Genomic DNA, 22,655 nt, shown 5'->3' with positions numbered 1-22,655 from the left:
CATTTATTCACTCCTTTTCCATAGCAAAAAGACAGCTAAAAACTTCTAGAAGAAAAACTTTGAGATATATTACACAATATAAAATTTCATCTAGTGTGCAGGGTAACAAACTCACATTAGGAAAGCACTAATCTTGAACTGTGACAAGTAAAATTGTTTTGTCCACTTCAAAAGATCAGAAAATCAATAATAAATTACAGATCCAATAATACGTTTATTATCAATCCATTACCAAGTAATAGTAATCAACTCCAATTTACACAGGTTCAATGTGATATAAATAAAGAGGTGGTATGGGTGATCATTCTTTAACTTCACCTTGTTTTGGGTACTTTGCTTCAACTTCAGTCCATTGTCTCCTGCCGATGGCAAGGTCCCGAACAATGTCAGGAAGTTCAGAAAGCTGTCAAAATACAATATCATACATCAGTTTCTTCAAAATTTCATGCGGCAACACAAAAGCATTACACAAAACTACTTACCGGAATTCTGACTTGTTGGCAAGAATCCCTTTCTCGCAATGTAGCGGTAGAATCTTTCAATGTGTCAAAATCAACAGTGATGCCGAATGGGATTGCAATCTCGTCAGTTCGGGCATACCGACGACCAATGGAACCAGCTGAGTCATCAACTTTGTGAGACACATCAAGCAATATTAAGTCTTGAGCTGTAACAAATCATGTAACATAAGTTTTTTTTCCACATAATTGCTTAAAAAAAAGGATTTTAATATTTTCACACTACTTACATAGCTTCTTAATTATGGGAGAGAACTCAGGGTTGTTTAAGAGAGGTAAAAGGGAGCACTTGTAGGGAGCGACAACTGGTGGGAGGGAGAAGAACTGCAAGCAAAATTTTCTAGTGAGTAATTTCCCTATTGGCTTCTGGTGAACAATCATAACATGAGACTCTGCTTACCGTTCTCTGCTCATCACCTTCACGAGTTTTGAAATTGTGCTCAAAAATAGCATACATAATACGGCCAATGCCAAATGATGGTTCAATCACATTCGGAATAATTTCTTCTACGTGGACAGTCTTTTGATATTTCTTGACATCTACATGATCTTTGGTAAGCTTGACATCTTTACCGTCCACATTGACAGTGCAAATGCTGAAAGAGCACAAAGACATTAAAGGACAGAGTGATACAAAGGTCATTGTGCCGTTAAGGATCCAGAAACAATTACCTTGTTTCCGCAAGCTGCTTAGCAAGACTTTCAACTGCATCCTTATCCAGGGCTGCCAGGGCATCCATAACTTGCTTTGCCTCTTTCTTGAACTCTTTACCAAGTGCACCTTTGTTTGGCTGAGCCTCTGAGAGAGCACCACAAAAACACACAATAAAAAATGATGCCTTGATAAAAAAAAAAACTTGAAGAAAGCCACTTACCCACTACATCAATAGTCCGTGGTTCAGGAAGCTTCTTTTCAGCAGCTAAACGCACACCAGTGGCCTTGGTGTGCTGTGTGAGATCAAAAGCTGACCTGTCTGCACAGCCTACACATTCCACCCAACCCTAAAAACAGAAAGTTTGCAATGAAATACAGGCAGAGAAAAACAATAAGATGTGAGTTGGCCTGTCTCCTCAATTTACATATGAAGTAAGGCATTCAGCATCCCAGCAGTCACAAGCATAATGCGCCATTTCATTGCTCATGTGTTGTCTGAAGCGCAGCTTAGCGGGATCTACTCCAACTCGAATGAGGAACTGGTGAATTCTGGCCATGAAGTATCCAAGAGTTTGATTGGCAACCAAGCCCTGAAATAAGGCAACAGAACCGTCAAAACCAGTACATAAATGAATCAATTAAATATAAATAAAAGTTTAAAGAGAACTCTGACCTTATCTACTGCATCACCCATCTTGACAGCCTCAGCAGATTTTCCATCCATCTGGTTACAGGCTGAATACAGCATGAGGGTAATGTCACGCACAGAGTCGAATTTGGGATGCGCCTTGTCATTGGGGTCACAGAAGTGTTCGATTTCAGCCATGGTGAATTCACGAACTCTGATCAGACCGGACCTGGGAGAGATCTCATTACGGAAGGCATTGCCAATCTGCGCTGCAGCAAATGGCAGCTTGCCTTGGTTGAATTCCAAAAGACGCTTGAAATTCACAAATATACCCTGAGCAGTCTCTGGTCTCAAGAATCTGTGATGAGGAAACTCTAATAAATATTTTGATGGAATTATTGTACCAACTCTAATTTAAAGGAATGAATCATACCCTTTCACCAAACCAGATGGTCCAATTTGAGTGGCAAACATCAAGTTGAATTCAATAGGCTCAGTAAGTTCATTATTTGTTAAAGGTGCCTTGATATTGAACTTCTTCAAAATGTTAGCCATTTCATCTTTAGTCATACCATCAAGCTTTACAACAATGTCAGTGCATTCAGCTTTGAGTTCAGGAGTAGCAGTCTTCTCACAGGCCAATTTCTCTAAATGAGCTTTAATTAAATGATCAAGTCTGAAGCAATTTCCATTCTTCACATCTTTGACCATCAAATCCGCAAATCTATCCACGTGTCCAGAAGCCCTGTAAAACAGATAAAAAAAATTGTCATTATTGAGAAAAACCTAATGCAGATCTATATAGAAAAAAATCCATTACTATTCGAAAAATTCATATTTAGAAAATTTTATGAAACATACTTGAGAACTGGTTCTGGGGTCAAGATGGAGCAATCCACTTCCAGCATCTGCTCCTCCAACACGAAAGAGCTTCGCCATGTGTTGAGCATGTTGGCCTTCATGGCACATCCCATAGGCCCAAAATCAAACTGGCCAGTAATACCTGCAGGACCGAACACAAAATGTTGATGGCTTGAAAGTTCCCAAAGGAGTAAATTCTGCAGCTTTAAAGTTGAATTCTTTACTTACCGCCATAGATGGCAAATGACTGATCGAAAAAGAACCTCCTCTTGAGAAGGTCTTCCATTTTTGCCCTGTCGAAGGTGACATTAGGGATAAGAGAAAGCTCTTTGTCTTCAAGGATCTTCTTCCGTGCTTTTAGTTCCACCACTGCTTTCTTGACATCTAGATCAGGGGCTCCAGACTGTTTCAGGCTCCTCACCAAATCACCCTGTCCAACAAAACTATTGTGTTAGAAACTAAATAAAATACGTAACAACAGTGGTCAAAGCAAATTATGTATAAGAATTGGGCATGTAGACGCATTGAGGCACGAAATTGGTGCTCAATTATTCTGTTAACAATAAATTGTTGGAATGGATTGAATGAAGAGGAATTTTGCCACAGAGAAACACTGACAATGAATGGTTGCATCATTTCTGAAGTGAAAGGTGTCAAATGACAACAGGAATACACGGCTCCTCACGACGTACTCAATCACCGAAGTTCGGGCAATGTTAATCAGTGCTTCAACGCTTCACTGACAGACAAAGGCAAAACCGGATAAACCGAAAAATGCGACCGGCATAACCAGGACAAAGCGCGCATGGAACCCCCCTAACGTCAAAGGTGCTGCTTCAACAACAAAAGAGACACTTTTCAGAAATGAAACGAACCTGTTCTTTGACGGCAGCCCTCAGCGGCGCCAAGGCCTCTTCAATTTTGGGGTCCGTCATCATTTCCCACGGACGTAGTTTGATTGATCGGGTATTCTTGGTGGTGCCCCAACTTTGCCGTGGTCCTCGAGAGAACGCAGCACTGACACTGAGAGAAAGGGCAGGAACGGCGAAGTGTCTCGCTTTGGACTTCCAAGAAAGGCAAAGTGATCGAGACAACTGGGCCAGTATTCTCATCTCATATAGCCGTCAATTAAAATTTACATCGGTATTTAGAAACTAAAAATATGTTGAGAAAGTGCAGAACATAACCTAAAAAGTGCCACGACCACACGCAGCACCTCGTACCAACTGCTCAAAACTGGAACGAATCATTCCTGCCGATTTAATTAATCAATGTAACTTGTTATCACCGTGTCAACATTTTATTGATGAAATTTTCACAGTTCCTCACCAATATTTTTTAGTTTCATTCTGAATTCATATACATTCAATAGCAAAATAGCAACATATCCACACGCTTGTAGTGTCGGTACACCTGCCACAAAACTTTGTTTCAGAGCGTGGGAAATTTGACACCTGTCGCAGAACCTCCTCACACTGACATATACAGTTTGGACAATCTTCGGGCGTCGGAATGTGTCCGCGGTGCCACCGAGGGACGCTACCCCCACAGTGCCACCCTCCACCCTCCGCAGTGACGTCTGGCCGGGCTGGGGGCGTTGGGGGCTCGGCGATCACCTACGTCACCGACGGGGCATCGGCCGCGAAAAACAGTTCGTTAATTGGCCCTGCTCCCTGCTCCGAGGACATCGGCCCCATCGAAGGCGCGGTGTGTCAACAGTGAAGTGCAAACCAAATCCACGCGGATCCCCGCTAACTTGCGCATCTCGCTTCTCTCTCCTTTTTATTTTCATACCCGCCTCACTTAGCATACGCGCCGCCTTTTTCTCCCATTCATCAACTACCGCGTGGTGTGAAGGACGGTAGTGCCGTGCCGCCGCGCGAACCGCGCGGATCGCATGGAATTTTTGACACTAAAAAAAAAACATGGCCGGCGGCAGAAGGACACGAGGACAGTGCTTTCGTCGCTGTCTCTCTCGCGCCAGCACGGGGCGCTTCGTGAGTGCGAGGGAGACCAGCGGGTGGAAACTACTTTTCCGAAACGGGCGTGCAGACGTTTTGTTATCCGTTAACATCGGCCGAACCAAGCGAGCTAGGTAAAATGTGCTTACATTTTCGGAATCAGCACAAAATTTGACAGGGAATAGGGTACTTTCTAGATGGCGAAACCAAATTTATCATGGTTATTTTGAAGCCTAAAAACAAAAATGTTTCAAAAAGGCCAAAAATCCCATGTCTCGTCGAGTAACATTTCCATCTTGAAAACGTTAATGTGAACGAACGGGGTGTCGTATCACAAATCTGAGACCAGATTTGGAATCCTCAAAAAATTTGCCAATGTATAGGCTATATAGATGGAGTAGGTAGCCACTCCTTCTTACGACAACGATCCCCGATAATAGTCGGTACTTGAGCCACGCAAATGTTTGTTGTAAACACGTAATCGACTGAAACTCGCCGACAGTTATCAGGATGAAATCTGAAAATTCAAAAGAACGCATATAGCCTATACCGTGGTAAATGTCTTGAGGATTCCAAATCTGTTTTTGGATTTGTGATACGACGCTCCGTTCGCCCACATTAACGTTTCCAAATCAGTCATTTTGAGCAAACCGCGACAGTGCGAGACATGGGATCAGGGCCATATTTCGCAACACATTTGTTTTTAGGCTTCAAAATAACCATGATAAATTTGGTTTCGCCATCTAGAAAGTACCCTATTCCCTGTCAAATTTTGTGCTGATTCCGAAAATGTAAGCAGATTTTACCTAGCTCGCTTGGTTCGGCCGATGTTAACGGATAACAAAACGTCTGCACGCCCGTTTCGGAAAAGTAGTTTCCACCCGCTGGGGAGACAGAGCGACCGGTGTTCGGATCGAGGTTCGGATTCAGCCCGCTGGCGGCTGAGCGCGTGGCGCGGTGAGAAACAGCGGATGGAAATGGCGGATTTCGTCCCGACCGGCGGCGTGCGCGTGTGTATGTGTGTGTGTGTTGGGCGGCGTTCTCACACGGCTGGACTATTGGCAGTGCACTGTGTGCTGGCTATGCTCGCGTGGGGACAGGCCATGCCGTGGTGGCGGCGGGGCGGGGCGGGGCGGGGCGGGGCGGGGCGGGGCGCCAGGGTCCTCGGGCCAAGTGGTGGCGCTTCCGCGAGGAAGTGCGGCGCCCCCCTCCCCTCCCCTCCCCTCCCCTCATCGCCCGCGACGGGAGGGTATTTGCTGTGCACTCCCGCGGCGGTGACTCCGACAAATTGGTTTAGAGGAGTCCAGCAATACGCTCGTCTGGTGACTTTGTGGGTGACTAGTTTACTCTTCTTGTTGTTGTTTGTTTTGCATTATTTCTGGCGGGGGGAGTGTCAGGCCTGTCTACCGTGCGCGGCCTCCGCGGTGGCTGCGTCTACAATTTGAACCTTGTCGCCGTTTTTGTTTTCGTGTTCGCCATTTTAAAGTGGGCACAAAAAAAGAGGCGGCGCTGGACGACGCTCGCGGCGGAATGGCAGAGAATGGAGGAGCCGAGCGCGCGGCGCTCTTCGATTCTCTTCGATTCTCTAATCGAAGAGCGATAATCGATATCGAGGCTGGAGGCAAACCGCGTCATGGACTCTGCAGACGCATTCTGGCGTGGTGTGTCCTACACTGTCCGACCTGAACGGCGAGGAGGCGTGCGCGGAAACCGAATACTACCCGCGCACGCCGGCCGATCCTCGCTTTCGTTAATTCCGCGGCGAACAAGGCGGCCTTGGGGTCGGGGCGAGGCGAGGGTCGGCCCGGGTCGGCCCGGGTCGGGGCTAGTTGGGCCGAGTGTTCCTCTTAGCGCGGCACGGCGGCGTCCTCGCCGTCCTCGCCGTCCTCGTCGCGGAGAGTTGACGTGCCGACGTGCCGACGGCCGCGCCGGGCGGCCCCAGGCCCCAGGCCACAGGCCCCAGCGTGTGCTGTGAGCTGCGTGCTGCAGGCGCGCTGCACGGTGCATCTGATAGGCGGAGCCGTGACCCACAGTGTGGCGGCGTGGCGGCGCGTGCGATATCATAAAGGAATCATCCTTCAAAGCGCTGCAGCGCACCGCGGCGTCCACTCCGTCTCCTCCGAGACAAGCGTCGCTCCGGCCGCCCAACCTTGATGACGCCAGCCCAGTGTTTGTTTTTGTTTTAATGCCTCGGCCCGCACGGAGCCAGGGACGGACACTCCGGGACCCGGACGGCGACCGCAGCCCGGAGCGCCCGACGAAGGCGGGGTAGGCCGCCCCGCAGCACGGCAGCGCCTCGCTGCCGCCGTGTGCCTACCGCGCAGGCGCTAGCAGCGCGCGTGCGTGCGTGCGTGCAAAGACGCAAATCAAAGTAAAACGGTGCTAACTACGCGACGAGACGACGAGCCCTTGACACGAATAAAAACAAAACGAAAGACAAATGTCGAAAAACGGCGCGGAAAATAAAAGTGATTGCTGGCGTGCGTGCACTGCGTGCACTGCGTGCACGCCACGGCGCCTCGACGGCGCGGCACTCCGCGCCCCGCCAGCACTCCTTTTTTGCCGGTGGTGTGTTCGTTGCACCAATGCACCCCCTCCCTCCAGCGCGGCGTGGGGGAGGGGGGCGGCGCGCGCCGGCGGGGGCCCAGGGGGGCCGCGGGGGCCCGGGGCGGGGGCGGGGGCGGGGTGGCCACGGGGGGCAGGGCGCAGCGCGGGCCGCGGGCCACTCAGTCCATCGAGAGATCGGGAGCGTGGAGGCGAGGTGGGCCGAGTCCTTTGACAGTGCCACGCGCCACACGCTCACTCAGTCCGTCGCGTCGGTCGCGAGTAGTGTGGCGCAGTCGCACCGCCCCGCCCCGCCGCGCCGTGCCGTGCCGTGCCCTGGCCGCGACGCGCCGGCACCGCGAAAACGCTCCGCGGGTGACTCAGTGACACTATTGGATACACTCGAGGATACAGCGCTGCTCCAGCGGGCAGCGGCAGTCATCAGGTAGGTAGGGGTAGGCCCTGCCAGGGCCCTACAGCCCGAGAGGGTGGAGTGGCGGAAGACGAGTCGCCGTCGCCTTGTCGACTGCACTGTCGGAAGTTACACCGTCAGTCTCCCAACAGAGTAGAAGACGTCCTGTCAGGGGTAGTGACCGCCCTCGTCGCCTGCCGACTCATTCCGGGACACCTCTTTTAACCTCTGTGGTTCCAGGGCGTTCCAGGGCGTTCCAGGGCGTTCCAGGGCGTTCCCGGGGGAACGAGCGCTGCGCCCTCCATTTGCATGAGCGCGCCAAACCCTCGGCCGTGCCTTGCGTCTCCAATCCAGACGGATTGGATTCCACTCACCCTCCTCACTCTCCATTTTTGTTTTCGTCCCGATCGTCCCGACCGTCCCGCCGGCCATCCTGAGGTCGCCGTGACCTTGGTCACTGGTCGGTCAGGGAGGCCTATGCTAGATTGGTATTCACGGCGCGCTCCCTCTGCTCATTATAACGAAGCCCCGCGCCCGGCCAACACCCTGCCAGTGTCCGCGCGCCGCCGCGCGCCGCCTGCACCGTCGCCATTTCTCCGTCGCCGTGCCGATTCACCGGCGTGCTCTAGGACGGGCAGGCGGGCTGTCTCCCCGTCCCGTCGGCTTGCCTTCGGTCCTCGGCTCAATGGCGGCCACAACGCCATGGCACCGCGGTCATGCACAGGCGGCACGAGCGTCATAGATCGCAGTGCGATAACTTTTTCCAGCGCCGCGCCGCGCCGCGCGGGCCGCCCACCGGCAGGCAGGTAGAAGGGCCATGCTGCTGCAGGGTCAGGCCTTCTCTCTCTCTCCCTGACGGGCCGCTCCGCGAGAGCGACAGAGACAGACACACGGAATCGGGCGGCGCGGTCACGTGACTTTTGGTGACATTAGGCCGACGAGCGTCGCGTCGAAGGCGAGCGCGTGGCGGCGACCCGGACGGCCGGCGGCCAGTCCCGCGGGGATATCCGGGGCCGCCTGGCCTATCGCTGACCGATCCGGTCGATCCTGTGGATCCAATCAGCCAATTAGGAGCTAGGCCTGCAGGGACACGAGCAGGCCGAGGACGTTCCCGCCGGCGCGCCGATGCGGCCGCCGGGTCGACGGCGTGCGGGTCGACGCCGTGCTCGTGGCGTCGTGGCACCGCGCCCTGCACCTCGCCGGGCTCGTGACGTAACAACAATACTCTTTCGTGGCCCCCGGATCCCCTAGTGGTCCCCGAGCCCGGCGTCGTTGGACCCTCTGCCCCTTCCCCCTCCCCGCCTCTTCCGTCCCCCCTCCCCACACTCCGCCCCGCAGTGCCGTAACCTGTTAGCCTGGCCCTGTCCGCAACGGAACAGCGAGTCCATCTCATCCGACAAGTATCGCTTCCTTCCTCCGATCCACGCTCTGGAGCCGGGCCGGATCCGGGCCGGATCCAGGCTGGGGCCGGGCGCGGTTAAGGGCACCACGCAGCTAGGTCTCTCTCGCACTCATTGGGGCGTCCCGGAAGGGTGCGAGAGAGACAGCGCAAAGAATGCACCGTGCGGAGTCGGTCTTCCGGCCACACGCGGAGCGCCTGACGGGCAGGCAACCCGCAAACACGTGTGTGCTCCGTGGGCCTACCTCTCAGGCGCTTCACGTGTGTGTGTGTGCTGCTGCCCGCCAGTCTAGACGCCGCGACGGCACACAGAACTGCACTGCTGCTGCACCTGCAGTACTCACACCGCCTTCCAACTCCCCCCTTCGATTGGCGACGCGCGCACACACAGACACACACACACTACGCACACACGCGCGCACGCACACGCGCAGACACACACACACAGACGCGCGAGCATTCACGTGGAGTTAGGTAAGAGCAGGCTCCTTGCCTCCACTCTGTCTGGGACGACCGTACCGGTACTGGTTGGTCCAGCATGCTGCCGAGCCGAGCCGAGCCGAGCCGAGCCGAGCCGAGCCGAGCCGAGCCGAGCCGGGCCGAGCCGAGCCGAGCCGAGCCGGGCCGAGCCGGGCCGGGCCCAGCCCGCGAGCCGCTGCTTATGGGCGACCACCCCGCCCCGAACGACTCCGCGGGACATAACAGCGGCTCGCTTGTTCGGTTCGGACTGGGCGATCTGCCTCGGCCAGGGCGACTGAATGGCCTCCAAAAGGATTGGCGGATGCACACGTGCGGTGCGAACTCGCGGACTTGCGGACCCATGCAGAGCAAAAGGACGACAACCAAGAGCAAAACATGCGAATCAGCGCACCGTCGTGATTGAACCAAATGCCGCAGTTGGCTTCTGTAAGATGGAGATGGATAGGCATGTAATGCTTCCGTTATGGGAAAGGACTGGCCCTCCGGGCGACAATGGCTCTCTGGAGCACGCATGTGTTTGGGGCTGCCAAACCGGTCCTCCCCGTGACGCCGCGTGACGCGCCATGACGTCAGCGCGCCCTGGTCCAGGGAAAGAATCGGCCAATAATTAGCTACCTTTGCCTCTGACACTCGGGAGAAGTTTTTAGTTGGTATGCGGATGGCGGCGGATGGCCACACGGCCACCGAGGAAGTAGTGTGGGGATTTTCCGGTGCTTCTGACACAAGAGGCGGTGTCAAAAAAAGTCGCCTGGAAAAAACACGCGGAGAGACTCAAGATGATGAGTGCTGACAGACGGCTTGGTCGTATGGAAGCGGACCTCCCATGCCTACTTGTGTTTTATTGGGGTAAGAAAAAAAATGGCAGGGGTGTTTGACCCATGTTGACAGGGTAAATCCTCGGTCTGGGCTAGTTACACTGCGTTTAGCCGTGTCCACAGTCTCTGCTAAATTTCAAGTTCCCCCAGAATATCCCAGAAGTATTAAGAAGCTGGATCTCTCGAGTCCAGCAGCCTAGCACGCCTGTAATATTGAGTATTTAAGTCCCCCCAAAAAAAGTAAAAAGTAAAGAAAACACGAACAAAATTCTTTTTCCAGCTAGAGAAGGCACCTGTCAGTGCCAGAAATAACCTACCCGAAGCAAGCTCCATCATTTAGGCCTAATTTAAAACAAAACCTTTCCACCAAAGCACTGAGAAGATCTTTGCCCAGATGTATTCAGTGGCCGCGGGCACGGCCTTTTCTTTTTTCTCGGTTTTGAGCGAGTAGACCGCGCCTGGACGACCTTCGCCGGGCGGGGCGCAAGGTGGGGCGGCGCGGTGGCCGAGGGCCTCATAGGCACCAGGCAGGCGGTCCAGCACGTCAGCCTAGGGAAAAGGCTCGCCTCGCCGCGCCATTCTCTGGAGTCCGAGTCCGAGTCCGTCGCTCTGCCTCTCTCGCACCGCCGCGGGCCGCCGCATGGGTGCGAAAGAGGCAGAGCGACGAAAGCTCGGCTCGGAATCAGCCTCTGGCAATTACCGCTGCAGTGGCGATGGCATGGCGATGCAGTGCAGGCACTGTGCAGGCACTGTGCAGGCGGCCCGCTCTGATGCAATGGCAGTGACCATGCCCTACCAGCGGCACAGCAGCGCCGCCGTGGCGTAAGGGGCAACGCGGCCGACTTACGGGCCGACGGCCCCGGGTTCGAGACCGCGCTCCGCCCCGCTGCCATTAGCCTGCCTCAACCTCCCCCTCTCCTTCTTGTTGCAGGGTGGCGCGTCCTTGACCTCCAGGATGTCCAAGGCCTCGCAGTGACGCCGCCACCATGATCTCCCTGGAGACGGTGCCGAGCGCCGTGGCGCCGGACATCGCCATCAGCATCCGCAACGCCTACAAGGAGTACGGCGGGGGATGGACGCTCAACGGCAAGCAGGCGCCCATCAAGGTGCTCAAGGGCCTCAACATGACCGTGGCCAGCGGCACCATGTAAGCACTTCTCTCAATGTTTGCCGGATGTCCGCTAGCCGGCCCGGCACTCCACAGTGGGTCAGAAGACCGGTGGAGGGGGTCAAAATCCCAGACGCGTTTTGAGCTCCAGAGTCGCTAAATGGGACTCGAATCGACCGCTTGACCCCACCAATGGATTGCTCTCCGGACGAGCAATCCATTGGTGGGGTCACACGTTCGGTTCCAGTCCTGGTTAGCGCCTCTGGAGCTCAAAACGCCTCTAGAGTTTTGGCCGCCTCCGCCGGTCTCCTGGCCCACTGTGCACGCCCGGGACTGCACGTGCCGCCTGAACCCCGAGACACTCTCCAGGCCCATTAGGTGGCCGGCCTCTCCGCGGCGCCACCACGACCTCCATGGCGGCGAGAGTTATTCTCCTTTTGTCTCGCCGTCGGGTCTCCGATGAGAACTGGATTCAAACCAAAACGACACTGCAGCGACGATTTCCGCTGAGGAAGAGCGGGCCGGCACGGCACTGCTCTGCGCGTGCGTTCAAATCTCTGGGCCGCGGCTCCACTCTGATAGGGTCATCGACGTCGCACCGCAGGCGGCCTGACAGGAGCGGGACGTGCGTGCGAGCTGTGTGCCCAGTGTGCCCACGGCGACGCGTGGACAGTACGCGTGCAGTGCGTACAGTACCGTGAAAAGCGTCGCCATTGTCCAGGCAGGCCGCGCGTTCGTGCCGCGGTCCCTCCTCGCGCCCGGGGCGGCGGGGCCCCGAGGATGACGCGCACCTTGCACCGAAGGTCCGACACTTTGTAGACTGATTCCGAGAGTCGTCATCGTCCGTCTGTCTCTCTCGCACTCGTGCGGCGTCCCGTTTGGGTGCGAGAGAGACAGGGCGACGAGAACGACTCTCTGTCTGCAGCACGCCCTCGCGGTCGCCCTGGCGGTTGCCTCCTCCAGGATGGGCAGCCCGGTGGGGCAAGCGCCGCCAAGCGCGGCCAATGCTGCCATGCCGGCCGAAGATAAAGCGCGCTTCCGTCTGAAAGGAAAAGCACTCGAAAATGTGCGCGGTCCTGCAGGAGGCAATGATCCACTGTGATCCACCTGCCGTCGCGTGCCGAACCATCGTCATCGCCGTGCTCGGGCGCTTGCACTTCGCGCGGGCGATTGTTGCTAGCCTCGCAGCCGAACTTGCTGCGTCTCCCTTCCTCCCCCTCCTCCCCGCGCGCCTCCAGGCTTGACCCAGGCGAAGGGAAACTGCAGCCAGCAGGTCGAAGCCCGCGAAGCCCGCGAAGCCCGCGAAGCCCCCAATGAAATCGCAAGTGGTTTCCATAAGTGGGTCAGACATGACCTCACCTTGCAGCGCTACGTCGCGCCTCCCCGCCTCCTCCTACTCCCCCCTCCCCCTCCGCCCAGGTGATTGATGCATACGCCTTGCTGCGTTCTCCTTATTAGGATCTCAAAATTCGCCCGCTCTTGGTCACTTTTTTTTGCCGCGGTGTGTGCCCCAGCCTTTGTTTTCAACTCGCGCCGCGTCATGTAATGGAGTTACGCCCTCCGCTGCTTCGAGCGAATCCTTTCTCGCTGAAATTGCATTGAGTATGGCTGTGCGAAGCTGACCTTTCGCTTCGCGAGTGCGAGTCTTCGCGGGGGTCTTGTGGTGGGCCAGTGACCCGCGCGTGGAACTCGCTTGACACTAGCGGCGCGGCGGCGTGGCGGTGCGCGGCTAGACATGTATGGCGTGCCGGCGCACTGCTGGCGCACTGCTGGCACACTGTGCGCGCGAGGAGAGGAGTGGAATCACTTTCTACACAGTGCGATGCGGCGCGCTGCGGCACGTGAAGGACGCTGCCAAGCTCGCGGCGTGGCGTACTGGCGTCCTGGACTGGCGTACGGCACGGCGCGGTTACCCTGCGCGCCGCGGCCGCGCGCGGACTTTTCGGCTGCCGCCTTCAAGAGCCGCCTCGCGGACGACACGCGAACATTTCCTGGACTGCCGCGCCGAGTTCCGAACCGCGCTCCCACCCCGACCGCCATGGGCCGACGGCATGTACGTCGAGCAGAGCCCCGTGGGACTGCCGCGGACCGGCCGGCAAAGCCGGCAAGGCAAAAGAGCGTCAACGTCCTGCCGCGTCCTGGCCGCGTCCTGGCCGCGTCCTGGCCTCGGCCAGAACCACCGACTACAGTGCGGAATAGGAACTGACCGAACCGCGCGTAGCATCTAGCCACTTCTTCTTTTTGCGGAGTTAGTCGGTTCGCATCCGACAGTCGTTCGAGACCGGTCCTCTCATGAGTGCGGAAAATTCTTTCGGTCGGAGCGGGCCGCACTCGGATTCTTATGAATAAATTTCAGTGTTGTATTCAAGCCGACCGCGCGGTTGCGGCGTGTACTAGTCGATTGCGTCAAGTTCACGGAGGAGCCTAGCCCTCACTGAAAGGCAGCGGACAGAGCGGGATCTGGGACCCACCAGCCCTCGCTCTCAGACCGCTATTTAGGCCCTGCGGAACGAAATCGACCCAAAAGCACCCCAAATGACCCAACTCCCATGCTTTTTGCCTAAAAGTGCAGTGGGTTTCCTCGAATGCGGCCCCAGCCCTGCAGGCCGCCCATGGCCCCGCGGCCTCGCGGCTCGTCCTTCCCTTCGCGCCATTCATCCGAGTGCTTTGTTGTGTTGCAGCTACGGCCTTCTCGGTTCAAGCGGCTGCGGCAAGTCCACCATCCTCAAGGCCATCGTCGGCCAGCACCGCTTCACGTCGGGGGAGGTGCGCGTCCTGGGCAGCGTGCCCGGGTCACCCGGGGCAGAGATCCCCGGGCCCGCCATCGGCTACATGCCGCAGGTGAGTCAGACGGGCAGGCAGACAGACGGACAGACGGGCGGGCAGAAAGACAGACAGACGGGCGGGCAGAAAGACAGACAGACGGGCAGGCAGCCCCGATAAGCAACTCGTGCATGTGATCCCCAGACACGCGTCCAGCACTGGCATGCCACGGCGACGACTCTGGCCGAGTCTTTCCACACAGCCCGCCCCTCCCCCCCTCTTTTCCCAGGACGGACTATCAAACTACCCTAGCGAAAAATAAACCTCGCCCCGTCCGGTACTCGAACCCGTCACACCGGCCTGGACAAAGCCTTGGTCCGTGCAGGGCGTACGCCTGGCCGCGCTGCCCGCACCTTGACCCAGTGACGGTTAGCCCCCATTGACATGCGCCATGCGGCGCCGTCCGGCCGCCGCTACTTGCCGTCGTGTCGTCCCTCTCGTCCTCTCGTCCTCGCCGAGCCGCGCCGTGCCGTTTGGCTTTGGCTCCGACCAATAACGCGTCGGCAGGGTTGGCAGGGTCCCCGCGGACTGCGCTGCGGACTGACCGTCGCCCTGCCTCCCTCGCACCCACACCGCGCGCCCCGCGAGAGACGAGGAATGACTGAACCGGCATGGCCGGCGCCGTCACAAACACTTGGCCGATATGGAGTCCCCTGGGCCAAAAAAGAAGATCTTGTCCCCGTCACAACACTACTAAAAGCGTCGTGCTGCTCCATTCCATGCTCGGCCGCGGACTGCCTCGGGCGTCCTTGGAATAGGCGAATTGGCGGGAAACGAGCGGAGGAGAGTTACGTTCACAGCCGCCCGTTTTACATTGCAAATTCAAATAGTGATTGGCTGCATCCTATTGGGTGTGCGAACCCGTGGGGATGCGCGTGCGGGGCGCCGGGTCTCTAACGATCGAGGCGGTAAGTGTGCGTGCAAGGTCAGCCGAAAGGATGACGCTAGAACAGGGAACCACAGGGAACCGGTATCCAGTGATGACCCCGCCATGGCCGCGCCGCTACAATGCAAAACTTGATACAGCAATTTGACAGCCGATGTAGACTGCACAACTTCCCAACGGCCAGATGAGCCCTGTTTCAATTGGTTGTGATCAATCCACTGCAAGCACATCAGCAAAGCAAACGGTCGTTGAACCGACGAGAATTCACCTCTGCAACGCTCCGTGGAGTGGCCTGTTCATTTCAAATCCATGGCCTGCCATACATGCCGACAGGCCTGGTGAGAGTATACTGTCTCGCTGCTCCATCCATCATTAATATCCCATTAATCTACAGTCATAAGTTACACGCTGCAAAAAAGTGAGGGAAACCTATTTTTTTCCTGTCTACGTGTACGTATAACATGTCAACCGACTCGTGTTTAAACGCGTGCCAGTCCTGCACACCACACACGCCGCACCGCTCGGCGCCACGCCAGGGGCATCATTAGTGGCATTGCGACAGTTGGAGAGTCTGGTGCGGTTGCAGCCGCGGTGGCCGGCAGGACGGTAACATGCCGCGCTCACCGCTCGGACACTCGGACCGCACCGCGCCGCGCCGCGCGCCCTCGGCAGGCTCATTGCAAACACCGCTAGTGTTGGTCGGCACGACTCTCTCGCACTCGGGGGGCGTCCCGTGCGGGTGCGAGAGAGACAGGTCGACGTTCGGAATCGACCTGCTGGCGGTGCGCGCTGCACTGGCCGCGCACGATAATGGCGGTTTAAACGCACCGGCCGAGAATCGGCGGACCTTGAAAACATTTCCACCCTTGCAGGCAGTTCGGCCGCGACACTGCACTTTTGGGGAGGGGCGCCGACGACCGCGCCAAGGACATGCACTTGCATTCGCGTGCATCCAGAAGTCGGCTAGACATTTCGGGGCCATTGCCGGTCCCCCCCCCCCCCCCAGTGTGTCGCGTGCGCTGGGGACTCGGAGGGCGCCGCGCAGGGCGGCAGGGCACGGCACGGCACGGCAGCACAAATGGATGTTTGCGGTGATCGTTGTGGCGATACGCCTCGAGCTGAGCCAAAAACGGTGCCATGAGGCCTGGCCAGCAGGCCGATATTCCGAACACTCACTCCGTCTCGCTCCCACTCGTGGGGCGTTCCGTTCGGGCGCGAGAGAGACAAAGCGACGGAGCAGCGGCAAGGCCTAAGCCAGCCCGCCGTACGACGTCGACTTTTGAAGGCCTGTCAAAGGTATTCCCAGCTGTCCGGCGTCAGTGCCACGCGGCCGCGCGGACTCCCAGCACGACAGGGACGTGGCTCATTACGTATTGATTCCCCAGCTTTCCCTGCAAACTTTCAAAGACAAGACTACAAAAAAGAAAAATAATTAAAAATTAACAGATTGTGAACAAAAAGGACGCGGGTCTCTGTCTGAAGCAAAGGTTTACGGTCGACTCTGTTTTGCAGGAGCTGGGGCTGTACGATGAGTTCAACATCAAGGAGACCCTCTGGTACTTCGGCCGCATCGCGGGCCTCAGCGAGCAGGTCATCCAGGAGCAGACCAGGACCGTCATGAAGCTGCTGGACCTGCCGACGCACGGCGCCCTGGTCGGCGAGCTCAGGTGAGTCTGCGTGGTCACGCCAGTCACGCCAGTCACGCGAGCAGCGGGCCCATCCCGGAGAGTCGCTCCGTCCCTGTCGCACTCACGGGGCGTCCCGTAAGGGTGCGAGAGAGACAGAGCGACGAAACGACTCCCCGGAATCGCTCGGCCAATAGGCTGTGGAGCATTTTGCTTGCTTTTCTGGCCACGCTAATGTTGCCACACCCGCGGGCCACGCGCTATACGCGCCGCGCGGGTCACTGTGTAATTTGGCATGCCGTCCGTGACCGGTCCGCGACTCTACTCCCTGTCTGTCGGACGCAGTGGCGGCCAGCAGAGGCGGGTGTCCTTCGCCGTGGCGCTGCTGCACCGGCCGACGCTCCTCATCCTGGACGAGCCCACCGTCGGCGTGGACCCCGTGCTGCGCCAGAGGTGAGTCGCCGCCCTCACGGCCCCAACCCCTCTGTCTAAACGCGAGCTAGCCTTGACTCTAACGCCGTTTGCTTCCCCTCGGCAGCATCTGGGACCACCTGATGGAGATGGTGCGCACCAAGAGGACCACCGTCATCATCACCACGCACTACATCGAGGAGGCGCGGCAGGCGCACGCGGTGAGTGGGCCCATAAAGCTCGCACGGAGCGCGCACCAAGCCGCCACAGGCCATTGGCAGGCGGCCGCGAAGTGCTGGGGCACTGCAAGTGCAGTGTAGTGGCCCGCACCCTGCCCACCACAATGTCCTCCCGAAAAACTGCGCTTAAGGACGAGATGCAGGAGTTCTTATCGTTGCGGCCGCACAACTTGGTGGCCATAAACAGGGACGTTAGTGGCCCCGCGGCCGGGCCAGGCCGGGCACGCACTGGCAGTGCCACGCCACGCCACGCCACGCCACGCCAGGGCCGCGCCGCCACTTTTGCCGCCGTTTTGACTCTTTCCAAGGGGCCACGCCACGCCGGCCGTGCCACCGCTAATTGCAGGCTCGGCAAGGTCCCTCGCCTGGCTCGCCCTGCCTAGTTGTCTCACTCGCACATGTGTTCCACATGCGTTCCAGATCGGCCTGATGCGGCACGGGGTGCTGCTGGCGCAGGCCGCGCCCGACGACCTGCTGTCGCGCTTCGGCTGCGACAACCTGGAGGACGTGCTGCTGACACTCAGCAAGCAGCAGGAGCAGCACGAGGCCATCGAGGGCCACGAGAACGAGAGCCAGGCCTTCGTGGCGGCCGCCCCCCAGGTGAGGAGCGAGAGAGAGGAGCGAAGGGCGCGCCGCGACTCGTCTCACTGTCTCACTCGCACTTGTTGCAGGAGGCCGACATGTACCACGTGACCCCCTCCGACGGCACCAGCCTCAGCCGCGGCAGCACCATGTGGGTGCGCTTCCACGCCCTGGTCTGGAGGAACATCACCTGGCTCAAGCGCAGCAAGTGGTGCGTACCTACGCTGGAAGTGCTGGAAGTGAGGTGACAGTGTGGCGGCCTCCCTCCCTGACCTAGCGGCGACCTTGCCCGCCGATAGCCATAAGGCCGCTGCGTCGCGACACGCGAACCGAGCCACGCCACGCCACACGCCACGCGGCAAAACTATCGACGCGCTGACATTGACGCCGCGAAATGACCGCGCGTTCTCCTGAACCTTAACTACCCCCTTCCCCCCTTTTGCTGCATCGCATAACGGAAACGGGTGGGGGATGCACGCAAGGCTCCCGAAAGCGAACGAACCAGGCCGTCGCCGGGGCTCGAACCCGGCGACCGAGCGCCTTGCGTTCGTCGGGTAGGCAACCCGGTGGACACGGCTGTCCGCAAGGCCGGCGGCTGCCTACCTGATGTACCATTACCATTACGGGCTAGCCCGGGCGGCCCAGAGGAGTCTAAGACGTGTCGGTCTGCCTCTGCCGCAGGGTACTCGGCATCCTCGTCATCATGTCCGTCATCCAGTCCACGTCCTTCTGCCTGTCCATCGGCCGCGACCCCAAGGACCTGGCCATGAGCATCGTCAACGACGAGTCCAACTGCACCGACCTGAGCGAGCGCGCCTGGAACGGCCGCTGCAGCAACAACACCCACGTCTCCTGCATCTACATCGACATGATCAGCAGGAAGGACGTCAACTTTGTAAGCACTCGCTGGCGCCATCTCGCCTGACCAGCGTTGTCACAGACAAAAATTCCCAGGATGCACCAGCGTCGAAAGGGTTGTCAACCCACAACCCCTGGCTGCCTGGTGCAGGCTGAGGTTGGCAACCCCTTGGACACTGGGCCTTCGTACGAACTTTTGCCTACATACGCGGCAACACTGCGCCGGGCTCGCCCTCCTCCTTTCGCGGGCTATTGGTGAGGCGAACTCGCTGACGTGAAATGGCTCGCTTTGCAGCACTACCACACGGACCTGGAGGAGGCGTACAGCAGGGTGCGGAGAGGCAAGTCCTGGGGGGTCCTTCACTTCCGGCACAACTTCACCGAGAGCCTGTACCAGCGGATAGACGAGGGCAAGAGTGCGCCGTCCGCCGTGGTGGACTCCAGCATCGTGGACGTCACCATGGACATGACCGGTGAGCAGCACTCCAACTCACACGCATTATCAAACCTCAGTCTTTCTAGTTTTAACATTGACGTCTGATTATTCCTTATCGGTCCCCCGCAGACGCCATGATCAGCCAGCTGCTGACGAAGAAGTTCCTGGACCTGATGCAGATCTTCATCAAGGACCTCTTCTCGGACTGCGGCTTTCCGCGCGAGGCCGGCTCCCTGCCCGTCGACGTGAGTCTCGGCGCCTCGGCGACGGTCAAGCTCTCTCTCAACTTTACCCAACTTTACTTTTCGTTTCTGTTTTGCGTTTTGCAGTTTGCGCAGCCCGTGTACGGCACCAACGAGCCCGAGTTCATCGACTTCGCCTCCCCCGGGATGGTGTGCAGGTAAGCGAGCCCGCCACTAGCCAGCGCAACAGCTGCTGCCGAGCCAAAGACCCTCACCAAACCGTTCGTCTCCCTTGCAGTTTGGTGTTCATGCTCGCCGGAAACTCGGCCATGTGCGCGCTGCTGCCCGAGAAGAGGAACTCCATCCTGGACCGGCAGATCGTGACAGGTAAGGGGCGGAACGACAAAGACAAACCAGTCCACAATCGTTTTCGGTGTGGTGGCTGTGGAGTCTAGGAAGAGCGCCCGTCGGGATAGGCCAGTGGTTCTCAACCTTAGGGTCGCAACCCCAAGTGGGGTCGCGAAAAAATTTTAAGGGGTCGCGGCGAGGTAGCTGGGGTCGTGTTTTGGGCCGATTTTAAGCAGCCACTGCGTCTGATCCGAGGCGGGCATTTTGCTCCCTCAACCGGCAATTGGTCTTTGAACCTTCCTTTAGCATGCCTTTGTTACGGAGTGTGATTATCAGTCTTAGTTTGGGAGCAGTATTGTCTCAAAGTTTACCAAAACGGTCAGAAATGTCTTTGAAAAATCGTGTTTTGGGCCTATTTTAAGCAGCCACTGCGTCTGACCCGAGGCGGTATTTCGTCCTCCTTCAACGGGCAATTGGTCTTTGGACCTTCTTTTAGCATGCCTTTGTTACGGAGTGTGATTATCAGTCTTAGTTTGGGAGCAGTATTGTCTCAAAGTTGGCCGAAACGCTCAGAAATGTCTTTGAAAAATCGTTGTGCCTGTTTTGGTCAACTTTGAGACAATACTGCTCCCAAACTAAGACTGATAATCGCATTCCGTAACAGAGGCATGCTAAAGGAAGGTCCAAAGAACAATTGCCCGTTGAGGGAGCAAAATGCCCGCCTCGGATCAGACGCAGTGGCTGCTTAAAATCGACCCAAAACATGATTTTTTAAGACGTTTCTGAGCGTTTTGGCCAACTTTGAGACAATACTGCTCCCAAACTAAGACTGATAATCGCACTCCGTAACAGAGGCATGCTAAAGGAAGGTCCAAAGAACAATTGCCCGTTGAGGGAGCAAAATGCCCGCCTCGGATCAGACGCAGTGGCTGCTTAAAATCGACCCAAAACATGATTTTTTAAGACATTTCTGAGCGTTTTGGCCAACTTTGAGACAATACTGCTCCCAAACTAAGACTGATAATCGCACTCCGTAACAGAGGCATGCTAAAGGAAGGTCCAAAGACCAATTGCCCGTTGAGGGAGCAAAATGCCCGCCTCGGATCAGACGCAGTGGCATGCTAAAGGAGGGGTCCCGTGGGGTCGCGAAACTTTTCCTGGGGGTCGCGGAAATTTTTGGCTACAAATTTGGGGTCGCGAGCCGAGAAAGGTTGAGAACCGCTGGGATAGGCAACCCAACCGCCGCTCCTTCTCGGCGGGTCGGCCTTCACGATTCAATGATTCGGCTAACAGAGCAACCCCATCCTACTCGCCATCGAGGTACACGTCGCCACGCTACAATAAACGGCGGTTGCTTGCAGGCGTGCGGCTCATGGAGGTCCTCTACGCGCACTACGTGGTGCAGCTCCTGCTCATGGGGCTGCAGACCATCATCATCATGGGGATGATGTTCGGCGTGTTCCAGCTGAACATCGTCGGCTCCTTCTGGCTGTCCTTCTTCCTCATGTGCATCCTGGGCCTGTCCGGCATGTGGTTCGGTAAGAGTCGCCGACGGCAGTCCGTCGCGGCAGTGGCGGCGCAGACGGATCCGGCCGGCAACCTGTCCACAGAGGTGGAGGGGCTCGGGGCTCGCGTCAGACGTCGTTTCCGTTCCTTCTTTCGACTTATTCATCCTCAACGGCCTTAGACGAGTGTCCTGTGTGAACGGAGCTTTGCCTGTCGCCCGCAGGGTTCCTGGTGGCGCTGCACTCGCCGTCCGAGTGGGCCGCGTCGCTGTTCGGCATGGCGGCCAGCTTCATCTTCATGTTCCTCGGCAGTGAGTACAGAGCAGCGCGGAGCACCGCGACGACGGCCGCCTCGTCAGCTACCGCACGCTCTCCTCGTCCCTCGTGTTGCAGGTGTGTCGTGGCCCTGGGAGGGCATGTACTCCATGCTGCGCCACGTGTCGCACGGGCTGCCGCTCACCTACCCCGTGCACGGCCTGCGCGTCATCATGGGCCGCGGCTGGGGCCTGGACAACTACGACGTGCAGTGCGCCTTCGTCATCACCGCGGCCTGGACCGCCGCCTTCTGCATCCTCACCCACGTGTCCATCCGCCTGCAGAAGGTGTAGTCCGGCCTGCCCTGCCCTGCCCTGCCTCACCCGGCCGGGCCGCGCCGCGCCCATGCCGCCCGCGCCTGCGCCTGCGTTCGCGAGAGCCGCAGCCGCAGCAGGACTTTGGATTTCGTGACGGATTTCTGACTGCTGCGTCGCCGCCCGCGACCATGAGGCCCTCTACCGCGACGCGCCGCCGCGTTGCCCCCACCACGCCCGGCCCGGCCCGGCCCACCTCAACGAGTGGGCCAACTCGGCCAGGAAGGCCGGGAAGGACCCGGGAGGGAAGGCCGGCGTGTGGGCGCCGCGCTGCGGACACGGACACGGTGGGCTGGCGCGGGTACTGGGTACGCGGGTAGGTAGGTACCGGGCCGGGGCGGGGGCGCGCTTTGAATGGTCTGTGATATAACCAGCCACGCCTCGCCGTGCCGCCGACGGCTGCCGAGCTGCAGCTCCACGTAACACTCGGGCCGTGTTCGGGCTTCGCGGCTCCGCGGCCAGACGCGCCGCGCCGCACTCTGCCGGGCCGCGAGCTGGCCGGCGACGCGACGGCCGCACGGCCGCCACTCGGCTTTGTCTTAAACGGGCATCAAATGAATGAAATGTTGAGCGCCTCGAGTTGAGTTGTCCCGCGGGGCGTGGACCAGAGCCCTGCTCGCCCGGGGCAGCCCGGGGCCTGGCCCCTGCCGCCTCATTCCGAGGGATCGTTTGGTCGCTGTCTCTCTCGCTCCCATAGGCAACACTCATGAGTGCGACAGAGACGGAGCGACCAAACGGTCCCTCGGGATC

General features: G+C 57.9%; 2 protein-coding genes across 5 annotated transcripts; one reads left to right on the top strand and one right to left on the bottom strand.

Moving 5' to 3' along the window:
* Positions 1 to 190: 190 nt before the first annotated feature.
* On the bottom strand, positions 191 to 3,889 carry LOC117653383 (glycine--tRNA ligase). The gene is made up of 12 exons (XM_034399021.1): positions 3,538 to 3,889; positions 2,891 to 3,092; positions 2,663 to 2,804; positions 2,235 to 2,546; positions 1,847 to 2,159; positions 1,599 to 1,763; positions 1,394 to 1,520; positions 1,191 to 1,317; positions 919 to 1,114; positions 749 to 842; positions 483 to 667; positions 191 to 403 (listed from the first exon to the last, which is right to left on the bottom strand). The coding sequence occupies exons 1-12, from the start codon at positions 3,772 to 3,774 to the stop codon at positions 302 to 304; spliced, it is 2,202 nt and encodes a 733-aa protein (XP_034254912.1). The 5' UTR covers positions 3,775 to 3,889; the 3' UTR covers positions 191 to 301.
* Positions 3,890 to 4,513: 624 nt separating this feature from the next.
* LOC117653384 (ABC transporter G family member 20-like) lies at positions 4,514 to 21,964 on the top strand. 4 transcript variants are annotated; one of them, XM_034399023.1, is made up of 16 exons: positions 4,514 to 4,659; positions 11,205 to 11,420; positions 14,063 to 14,222; positions 16,603 to 16,757; positions 17,061 to 17,168; positions 17,254 to 17,347; positions 17,786 to 17,965; positions 18,037 to 18,158; positions 18,629 to 18,842; positions 19,101 to 19,278; positions 19,371 to 19,486; positions 19,571 to 19,641; positions 19,722 to 19,810; positions 21,133 to 21,309; positions 21,501 to 21,587; positions 21,670 to 21,884. In XM_034399023.1, exons 2-16 carry the CDS (start codon positions 11,260 to 11,262, stop codon positions 21,882 to 21,884), a joined length of 2,127 nt encoding a protein of 708 aa, XP_034254914.1. In that variant the 5' UTR covers positions 4,514 to 4,659; positions 11,205 to 11,259. The 4 variants fall into 4 exon arrangements, with proteins under 4 accessions (XP_034254914.1, XP_034254916.1, XP_034254915.1 ...); XM_034399025.1 differs by lacking the exon at positions 4,514 to 4,659 and adding an exon at positions 5,562 to 5,580; XM_034399024.1 differs by lacking the exon at positions 4,514 to 4,659 and adding an exon at positions 5,916 to 5,953.
* Positions 21,965 to 22,655: the final 691 nt, after the last annotated feature.

The sequence above is a fragment of the Thrips palmi genome, unplaced genomic scaffold (assembly GCF_012932325.1).
Source record: "Thrips palmi isolate BJ-2018 unplaced genomic scaffold, TpBJ-2018v1 HiC_scaffold_8, whole genome shotgun sequence".
NCBI lineage: Eukaryota > Metazoa > Arthropoda > Insecta > Thysanoptera > Thripidae > Thrips > Thrips palmi.
This window is presented reverse-complemented; position numbering and strand designations above follow the sequence as displayed.